We start from the raw sequence: 11,128 nt of genomic DNA, 5'->3' as shown, positions 1-11,128 counted from the left end.
ACTAGAACTGAACTAGAACTGAACTAGAACTGAACTAGAACTGAACTAGAACTGAACTAGAACTGAACTAGAACTGAACTAGAACTGAACTAGAACTGAACTAGAACTGAACTAGAACTGAAATAGAACTGAACTAGAACTGAACTAGAACTGAACTAGAACTGAACTAGAACTGAACTAGAACTGAACTATAACTGAACTATAACTGAACTAGAACTGAACTAGAACTGAACTAGAACTAAACTAGAACTGAACTAGATTATAACAGATTTCAATCCTAATTCAAATCGAATATTATTATGAGAAACTCGATCCTAAAGCTTGGGCTCAAAAATATTACTGATACACCAAATTTCCTTTTCCCTATAAATTCTTTTATATATTTTGTGTCTTCATTTTTTAATTAGATACACGTAGGGTACCAAAAATAAGAGCCATTAGGTTCAAAATATGCTAAGGTTTTTTCACATATGTACATACATATAACAATTACTGTTTTATCCCCTTATTCATAAAGATATAAATCGCTTATTTTAGGTTTATAACACACATTTTCCATACAAAATTTCTACAATAAACCATCAACAACCTTATTAGGCATTTATGAATATGGTGGTTAATGTTTAATTCAAAACGCAACAAAAACGTTAATACTTATCTGTTATTTGTATTGTTGTTCAAGTGTAAATAAAATATGAAACATACCTGCAATGAAAAAAAGGTAAATAATAATTATTAACAAATATTTATAATAAAAAAAAACTATTACTATTTGCAGTTCATAGGAGCTCAGTATATTTTAATCTATATTATTTTGTAAATAAAAACGCGGGTAGTAATTTATGATCAAAAGAAATCAACCATCAGAGTGTATGATGAATTATGAATTACAATTGATAAGAAATATTTTAAATAATGCATTGAAAATAAAGTTAAATTGGAGCAAATAAATTGAATAAATCAATTAACAGTTATACATTAATTAATATAATCAATTAATCAACTAACAGTTATAAATTATTTAATGTAATCATTACTAGGTATGTAGTGCTAAAGAATTTCCATGTTTATATATAGATTAGTTTATAGTCTGAACAATAGATCAGTCTATAGTCTGGAGTATAGATCAGTCTATAGTCTGGAGTCTAGGTCACTCTATAGTCTGGACTGTAGATCAGTCTATAGTCAATACTATAGATCAGTCTGGACTATAGATCAGTCTATAGCCTGGACTATAGATCAGTCTATAGCCTGGACTATAGATCAGTCTATAGCCTGGACTATAGACCAGTCTATAGCCTGGACTATAGATCAGTCTATAGTCTGGACTATAGATCAGTCTTTAGTCTGGACTATAGATCAGTCTTTAGTCTGGACTATAGATCAGTCTTTAGTCTGGACTCAAAAATACTCAGTCTATAGTCTGGACTATAGATCAGTCTATAGTCTGGACTATAGATCAGTATATAGTCTGGACTACAGCTCAGTCTATAGTCTGGACTATAGCTCAGTCTATAGTCTGGAATATAGCTCAGTCTATAGTCTGGACTACAGCTCAGTCTATAGTCTGGACTATAGCTTAGTCTATAGTCTGGGCTATAGCTCAGTCTATAGTCTGGACTATAGCTCAGTCTATAGTCTGGGCTATAGCTCAGTCTATAGTCTGGACTATAGCTCAGTCTATAGTCTGGGCTATAGCTCAGTCTATAGTCTGGACTATAGCTCAGTCTATAGTCTGGGCTATAGCTCAGTCTATAGTCTGGACTATAGCTCAGTCTATAGTCTGGACTATAGCTCAGTCTATAGTCTGGGCTATAGCTCAGTCTATAGTCTGGACTATAGCTCAGTCTATAGTCTGGACTATAGCTCAGTCTATAGTCTGGACTATAGCTCAGTCTATAGTCTGGACTATAGCTCAGTCTATAGTCTGGACTATAGCTCAGTCTATAGTCTGGACTATAGCTCAGTCTATAGTCTGGGCTATAGCTCAGTCTATAGTCTGGACTATAGCTCAGTCTATAGTCTGGGCTATAGCTCAGTCTATAGTCTGGACTATAGCTCAGTCTATAGTCTGGGCTATAGCTCAGTCTATAGTCTGGACTATAGCTCAGTCTATAGTCTGGCCTATAGCTCAGTCTATAGTCTGGCCTATAGCTCAGTCTATAGTCTGGGCTATAGCTCAGTCTATAGTCTGGACTATAGATCAGTCTATAGTCTGGACTATAGCTCAGTCTATAGTCTGGACTATAGCTCAGTCTATAGTCTGGACTATAGCTCAGTCTATAGTCTGGACTATAGCTCAGTCTATAGTCTGGACTATAGCTCAGTCTATAGTCTGGACTATAGCTCAGTCTATAGTCTGGACTATAGCTCAGTCTATAGTCTGGACTATAGCTCAGTCTATAGTCTGGACTATAGCTCAGTCTATAGTCTGGACTATAGCTCAGTCTATAGTCTGGACTATAGCTCAGTCTATAGTCTGGACTATAGCTCAGTCTATAGTCTGGACTATAGCTCAGTCTATAGTCTGGACTATAGCTCAGTCTATAGTCTGGGCTATAGCTCAGTCTATAGTCTGGACTATAGCTCAGTCTATAGTCTGGACTATAGCTCAGCCTATAGTCTGGACTATAGCTCAGTCTATAGTATGGACTATAGCTCAGTCTATAGTCTGGGCTATAGCTCAGTCTATAGTCTGGACTATAGCTCAGTCTATAGTCTGGACTATAGCTCAGCCTATAGTCTGGACTATAGCTCAGTCTATAGTCTGGACTATAGCTCAGTCTATAGTCTGGACTATAGCTCAGTCTATAGTCTGGACTATAGCTCAGTCTATAGTCTGGACTATATCTCAGTCTATAGTCTAGACTATAGCTCAGTCTATAATCTGGACTATAGGTCAGTCTATAGTCTGGACTATAGGTCAGTCTATATGCTGGACTATAAATCACTCTATATGCTGGACTATAGATCACTCTATATGCTGGACTATAGATCACTCTATATGCTGGACTATAGATCACTCTTTAGTCTGCACTACAAAGCAGTCTTTAATCTGATCTATAGAACAGTCTATAGTCTGCACTATAGTCTGGACTATAGATCAGTGTATAGTCTGTAGTTTGGAATATAAGTCAGTCAATAGTCTATACTATAGATCAGTCTTTAGTATTGACTATAGATCAATCTATAGTTTGGACTATAAATCAGTCTATATTCTTGACTATAGATTAGTTTATAGTCTGAACTATAGTATAATCTGAACTTGACATGCTACTTTGAACTAAAGATCCACATCGGGTCGTAGATCATTATCAATAAAGGTTTATATTAGTTGGTCACATTACTTCAATTCTGTATTACAAAAAAAATCAATTATATTCATTTTAAAATGCTTAAATAAATTGAAAGCATGTAAATTGCTTTCACATTTGAAGCGAATAAAGCTAAAAGCACAGGAAAAGTACACCCAAAGAGGAAAGAAGGGAAAAAGCAACCAAAAAAAATATTATTTTTACCTCTTTAACATAATTACGTTTTTCGAAATCAATCATGCCGGGATTATGATCTTCAATGCTTAATTGATTTGCTGCTGTAGTTAAAGCAGCCGTTAATGCAGGAGTTATTGTTGTAGTTACTGTTAGGGTACTTGTCGCTGTTGAAGCAGAAGCAGCAGGTAATGCTGGAACTGCTGTTGTTGTCGATGACAAAGTGGATACGGCAGCATTTGATGATGTTGTTGAAGAATTTAAAGAATTATTTAAAAAGCTTTTAGTAGTTGCCACTAATGATGATGAAGTTGCCGTAGCATTTAATGTTAAATTTGATGATGTTGGCAATGGAGTTGAAGTTACTGTTGCATTTGAGCTGGAATTTAATGGTTTCAAAGTGGTCGTAGTTGTGATACTACTGTTCAGCGGAGGTAATCGATTTAACATTAAGGAATTTTTACTTTCAAGAGATGTCACCGTTTTGTCATTTTCGGCTAAATATTTCAAAGTTTCATTTAATTGTTGTCGAATTTCCGAAGTGGCTGGCACTGATATGGATTCTATATTACCATCAATAATGGCGCCATCAAAAGGCGCCACTAACTGTTCAACAATTGTGGCTGCACCAGCCGCACTAACCACATTTCTTTCCACTAATGTTTGATTACTATCAAAGGAAGACAAGGCTGACGATGACGATGATGCTGATGCTGAAGACAAGGAACGATTATTTGTTTGTAGCAATTGTTGTTGCTGTTCTCGATGTGCTGCCACAGCGGCGGCAGCAGCTGCTGCAGTAAAATTACGTATGCCAATTTCAATTATTATTTTATTATTGTTATTATTGTTGTTGCTGTTTGCCGCCGCACCAACTGCTGGTTGAGAAGCTGGTGGTGGCAAATGTTGCAGGGGCGGCGGCTGTGCTGATGGCTGTTGTGGTTGTTGTTGTTGAGTTTGAGACGTTTGCAGGAAACGTTGTAAATTTTTTGGATGATTAGCTGTTATATAATTTAAATCACTTCGTGACAAATGATGCTGTTGCAATGTCGAATACTGTTGCTCCACCAAAGCTGCTCTCGTTTGTGCTGCATTGACACTATTGGCCGCCGCTGAATCACTGGCAACTTTTTCGCGCAGCTTAACAATATTTGAAATATTAATACTGTTTGTTAATGTGATGCCGGTAATGAAGACTAAGACGATTGTGAGAATGACACCGAATATGACTAACGTTGGCATGCGAAAACATTTTTTTGTGCACATTGTTTGGCGCAACCGTATCCTCTCGTTTGTCGTCGTCGTTGTGGTTGTGTTTTTTGATTATGTGTGTGTTTGTATTATAGGAACAAATGAGAAGACGTTGTTGTTGTATTTATGGACGTTTTGGTGACGACGACGTTGTTTGATATGACGACAAATTGTTATGATCAAAAAACACTCACGCAAAAGCTTATTTTAGGTTTTTATTTTTTTTGTTAAGGCACAATATTTATTAACATAATTTGTTTTAATTTTTTTTTTTTTTCTTTTTCTTGGTTAATTTTATTTGTATTTTTTTCTGCAAATTTTAAAAACAAAGGCTTAATTTTTGTTGTTATTTAAAATTTTATTTTTGTATAAATTTTTTCTGTTAAACTCTGTACCATGTATGTTTGAATTAAAATTGAATCTGTTTTTAGCATTTTCTTCATTTAACCCTTTATTATTGTTGTTTTTTTTCAACTCATTAATTCAGTTTACGTTTTTATCTCTCTATAATCCCGGTTTTAAATTGTTTAATGAACATTTTTTTTCTTGATGTAGGAGATTATAGTGAATCAATGAATCAAATTTTAGGCGGAAGTTTAAATTACGTGTGTACAGTGGAAAAGAATTGAATATTAAGTGACAAGTAAAATATTGACAGTTTTATTGATATAGGAGGGTTGTCCGAATGATTTTAATTCTCTCTAGATACTTATTATGTCAAACTTGGTAAGTTTAATTAAAAAGTGTTAAGTCTACGTCTAATCTGGATCAAAGTTCACTTCATTGTTGTTTTGGTCTTAATAGGAACTGGACTATAGATCAGTCTGTAGTCTGGACTATAGATTAATCTATAGTCTGGACTATAGATTAGTCTATAATCTGGACTATAGATCAGTCTATAGTCTTGACTATATATCAGTCTATAGTCTGGACTATAGATCAGTCTATAGTCTGGACTATAGATCAGTCTATAGTCTGGACTATAGATCAGTCTATAGTCTGGACTATAAATCAGTCTATAGTCTGGACTATAGATCAGTCTATAGTCTGGACTATAGATCAGTCTATAGTCTGGACTATAGATCAGTCTATAGTCTGGACTATAGATCAGTCTATAGTCTGGACTATAGATCAGTCTATAGTCTGGACTATAGATCAGTCTATAGTCTGGACTATAGATCAGTCTATAGTATGGACTATAGATCAGTCTAAAGTCTTGACTATATGTCAGTCTATAGTCTGGACTATAGATCAGTCTATAGTCTGGACTATAAATCAGTATATAGTCTGGACTATAAATCAGTCTATAGTCTGGACTATAGATCAGTCTATAGTCTTAACGAAAAAGTCTATAGTCTATCGAGCAGTCTACAGTCTGGTCAGATCAGTCTGGTAGATCAGTCTATAGTTTTGACTATATATTAATCTTTAGTTTGGACTATAGATCAATCTATAGTGTGGATCAGACTATATTCTGGATTGTAGATCGGTCTATAGCCTGAACTATATATCATTTTATAGTCTGGACTATAAATCAGTTTATAATATGTACTATGAAACAGTCTGTAGTCTACAATATAAATCACTCTCTAGATCAGTCTATATTCTGGACTATGGATCAGTATTTATTCTGGTCTATATTCAAAACCATAGATCAGTCTATAGTTTGGACTATTGATTAGTCTATAGTGTGGATATGACACTACAACAGTCTGTAGTGTGGATCAGTCTATAGGTTGGACTGTAGATCAGTCTATATTATGGACTATTGATTAGTTTATATTCTGTATTATAGATCAGACAATAGATTAATCTATTTTAAAATTAAGCAAGTTTTACTAATATTTTCCCGCAAACAAAAAATTGTAGGCTCTATAAAAAGCCCCAAAAAATCGCATTAATCAGATGTCTCATTTGTCCACTTAACTATAATAAAACTATAGTATAACAAAAATAGTTTCAAAATATTTTATTTAAAACTATTGTTTTACTATTATTATTAATGATTTGACAATAAATGATTAATAACTCTACTCATATAACAAATAAATTTAAATTGATCACATCAAATGCTTTTATAATTTCAGCTTAAGATCTATATTTGTCTCAGTTCTTATTAATTATTTTGCCTATGTTTAGCCTACACACAAACATTTTTTTTTTTTTTTTGTTTTGAACAAAAGAATTAATGATCAGTATAAAACCAACATTATTTGTTATTGTTATTTTATGGTCATTTATAAGACAATATATATTTAATGTAATTTCCAAAGTGTGTTGACAATGTGATAAAGAAATAAATTTAAATGTCATAAGAGAAATATTGATTTTCTTTTATAAAAAAGAAGATGTGATCTACTGATAAAATCTGAAAGTTAAGAGATTATTAGACCTAAGGAATTTATTGCCAAATTAAAAGTGAAAGTCAATTTGTATTGATATTATTTTTATATTGCGGAGGCGGAATAAAGAAGGCAGTTTTTAAACACTTTTGATTCAAGGCCTTTAATGATAGGACGATACAAATTTACTATAATAGCTGTTTGAATATAAATTTCCTTGTTCACAGTAGCAGCCAACCTAGCCCATGCAGTTCCTATACCGGCCAAGTGCTGGACACCTCACAGATTCTACAATAAATTGGGTGATTTATTGAACATATATTGGTCAATATAGAATAAAGATCAAACGAACGAAGCTAAAAGGACGGTTCAAACAAGTTTCTCTTTAACTAGCCAAACGATTCTGATGATATACATAAACACAGATTTCATGATGATCTTTTGTTCTCCTGAAGGGAATCTTACTAATTATAAAAGCGTCATTCATTTGTTTTGACAATTAGTTGATGACGGTCGAAATGAAGTCCTACGTAGAGTTGATACTGACCAACTGGATATAAAATGATCTACTATTCTATTAATTGTTCACACTTAATAATATGATATAGAGAAGATATTGACCGACTTTATATAGACTTAATATTGATCAAGTACCTATAGAATTGAGACTCATAAACTCTTATAGAGTTAAGACTAATCCACCATATGGAATTATGTTTGATCATATCTATGTATATCGACGACAAAACGATTCTATATAGAAAAAGAGTTAAAACTGATCGCTTCTATATGGGGTTAAGACTGATCATATTTATATAGATTTGATACTGATCGACTCTATTAAAAGATGAGACTGATCTCATCAACTAGAACTAAACTAAACAACTGAACTAAACTGAACCAGAACTGAACTAGAATTGAACTAGAACTGAACTAGAACTGAACTAGAACTGAATTAGAACTGAACTAGAACTGAACTAGAACTGAACTAGAACTGAACTAGAACTGAACTAGAACTGAACTAGAACTGAATAGAACTGAACTAGAACTGAACTAGAACTGAACTAGAACTGAACTAGAACTAACTAGAACTGAACTAGAACTGAACTAGAACTGAACTAGAACTGAACTAGAACTGAACTAGAACTAGAAACTGAACCAGAACTGAACTAGAACTGAACTAGAACTGAACTAGAACTGAACTAGAACTGAACTAGAACTGAACTGAATGAACTGAACAGAACTGAAACTAGAATTGAACTAGAACTGAACTAGAACTGCACTAGAACTGAACGAGAAACTGAACTAGACTACTAGAACCTGAACTGAACTAGAACTGAACTAGAACTGAACTAGAACTGAACTAGAATTGAACTAGAATTGAACTAGAACTGAACTAGAACTGAACTAGAACTGAACTAGAACTTGAACTAGAACTGAACTCGAACTGAACTAGAACTGAACTAGAACTGAACTAGAACTGAACTAGAACTGAACTGGAACTGAACTAGAACTGAACTAGAACTGAACTAGAACTGAACTAGAACTGAACTAGAACTGAACTAGAACTGAACTAGAACTGAACTAGAACTGAACTAGAACTGAACTAGAACTGAACTAGAACTGAACTAGAACTGAACTAGAACTGAACTAGAACTGAACTAGAACTGAACTAGAACTGAACTAGAACTGAACTAGAACTGAACTAGAACTGAACTAGAACTGAACTAGAACTGAACTAGAACTGAACTAGAACTGAACTAGAACTGAACTAGAACTGAACTAGAACTGAACTAGAACTGAACTAGAACTGAACTAGAACTGAACTAGAACTGAACTAGAACTAGAACTGAACTAGAACTGAACTAGAACTGAACTAGAACTGAACTAGAACTGAACTAGAACTGAACTAGAACTGAACTAGAACTGAACTAGAACTGAACTAGAACTTGAACTAGAACTTGAACTAGAACTGAACTAGAACTGAACTAGAACTGAACTAGAACTAACTAGAACTGAACTAGAACTGAACTAGAACTGAACTAGAACTGAACTAGAACTGAACTAGAACTGAACTAGAACTGAACTAGAACTGAACTAGAACTGAACTAGAACTGAACTAGAACTGAACTAGAACTGAACCAGAACTGAACTAGAACTGCACTGCAACCAATTTTTTACCGCCTATTGACGCATCCATGGTAGAGAGTTTAATAGTTTTAAAGTTTCTTACTTTTCTTAACGAATTTTGATTGATCTTCTAGTTGTATTTTATTAAAATTATTTTTTTAAATATTTATGTTTTTTATGTATTTTATATTATTTTATTTTTTGTTTTAAATTAAAGCTTTTTTACACTAATATTATATTATTTAATAATTGATCTTCATTAAACTTATTTGAAGTGCTTGTTTATTGGATAATGGTGGTAACTTTTTAACAAACAATTTTAAGGAAAACTTTTTTTGTTTAATTTTTAAGATTTCAGCAAATTTTTATAAAAATATTTTATTTTTATTTTTCAAAGATTAAAAAGATTTTTTTGCGATTTTTAAGTTTTTTCAACACAAAATAATTTGACTTAAATTTTTTGTTAAATTTAAACTTTTGCACTACTTTAGACAATTATTTAAATATATTTGTGTTATAAAAATAACAACATTTATTTTATATATATTTTTTTTTTGTTTAACTTATTTAACAATTTTTTTATATATTACTATTTTATTTTTTTGTTATTATTTACAAAATTGTTTAAATTTTCATGCTGTTTTATAATTTTTAAGTTTAAAGTTTGTATTTTGCCTTTACTTTAATGTGAAAAGTATTATAAAGTTTTAATTTTTATAATTATTTTATTAAAACTTATTGAATTTATAGGTTTTCCGGTGAAAATTTATTTTTAAATATTTTTTATGTTGGTATAAGTTTTACTGGTTTAGTGTAATTGTTAAATTGCTGTTATTTATTTATAATTTTCCTCTTATTTTTTTATAAAAATTTTAAATTTTTTTAGTAATTTAACTCTTTTTTCTTTAACGTTTTAAATGTTGTGGTTTTATTAAACAAGATTAAGCCAGATTGAGCCAACAAAGCATACAGATGAATGAACGAATAAACGAGGAAAACAAAAATACGAATATAGAAACAAAACACGAACAACAAAAAACCAGCGTCTGTTAGGTTTGAGGTTTTAACAACAAATGAGCAGGAAGAAACAACAAATACTCGCAATAAAGTTTCATTTTATAACCGCAACAAACTTATACATACACACACAAACACTCGCGACAAACACTTTTAGCTCACCTTGCTCTCTTTTTATTGATACATGTAAACAAGATCACACACCAATAGGAAAATATGAAGGAAAGCATACAAATCAATGCAAAAATAAAGAAATTTAACTCTTTGAGTTAAAAAGTTTCGCTCTTTTTTGTGCAAAATGTCTCTTTTTTCAAGTTAAAGAAAGAAAAAAAATGCCGGCTTTTAGTTGTTGCTGTTGTTATTTTATTTAATAAATCACATAGAATGTTGTTGTAGTAGTTTGTAAGACAGTCAAAGTCAACTAGCTCCCTCACCGGTAGGATGACGATGATGTTGTAGTTGGGGTTTGTTGTAGTTGTTGTTGTCTGTTTGCTGGATTATTCACTCAAAACTTTTAAAAAGTTATTAAAGTTGTTGCTGCTGTTGGTTTTTTGTTGTTATTGTACCTGGACATTGATCATTTTTACAACAGTTGACATCAAAATATTCATTTGATGATAATGATACTTTAAATAATAATGTTGTTGTTGCTGTTGTTGTGATTTTAGCTGCTGTTGTTCCTGCTGCTGTTGCCTCATTTTGAGGTGGGTCATTGTTTAGCATTTTGTTGTTATTGTCTTTTGTCTTCCTTTTTTTTTATTTTGTTTTATTATTATTTAATGATGTTCAGAAGTTAATCTTTATTGTTGTAGTTATTGTTGGGTGTAACTTTTATTTATAAGTTTTTGTTTTTCTTTCAACTTGTAGATATTTTTAACATTTATTAACTAAAACAACAAT

At 32.2% G+C, this 11,128-nt stretch overlaps 1 protein-coding gene across 1 annotated transcript; it reads right to left on the bottom strand.

Moving 5' to 3' along the window:
- Positions 1–639: 639 nt before the first annotated feature.
- On the bottom strand, positions 640–9,537 carry LOC119611499 (integrator complex subunit 6 homolog). Its single transcript, XM_037967088.1, has 3 exons — positions 9,315–9,537; positions 3,519–5,071; positions 640–705 (listed from the first exon to the last, which is right to left on the bottom strand). The coding sequence occupies exons 2-3, from the start codon at positions 4,752–4,754 to the stop codon at positions 655–657; spliced, it is 1,287 nt and encodes a 428-aa protein (XP_037823016.1). The 5' UTR covers positions 4,755–5,071; positions 9,315–9,537; the 3' UTR covers positions 640–654.
- Positions 9,538–11,128: the final 1,591 nt, after the last annotated feature.

Source organism: Lucilia sericata, unplaced genomic scaffold (genome assembly GCF_015586225.1).
Source record: "Lucilia sericata isolate MDLA Ls3-8-SP2 unplaced genomic scaffold, ASM1558622v1 Contig001465F_arrow, whole genome shotgun sequence".
NCBI lineage: Eukaryota > Metazoa > Arthropoda > Insecta > Diptera > Calliphoridae > Lucilia > Lucilia sericata.
This window is presented reverse-complemented; position numbering and strand designations above follow the sequence as displayed.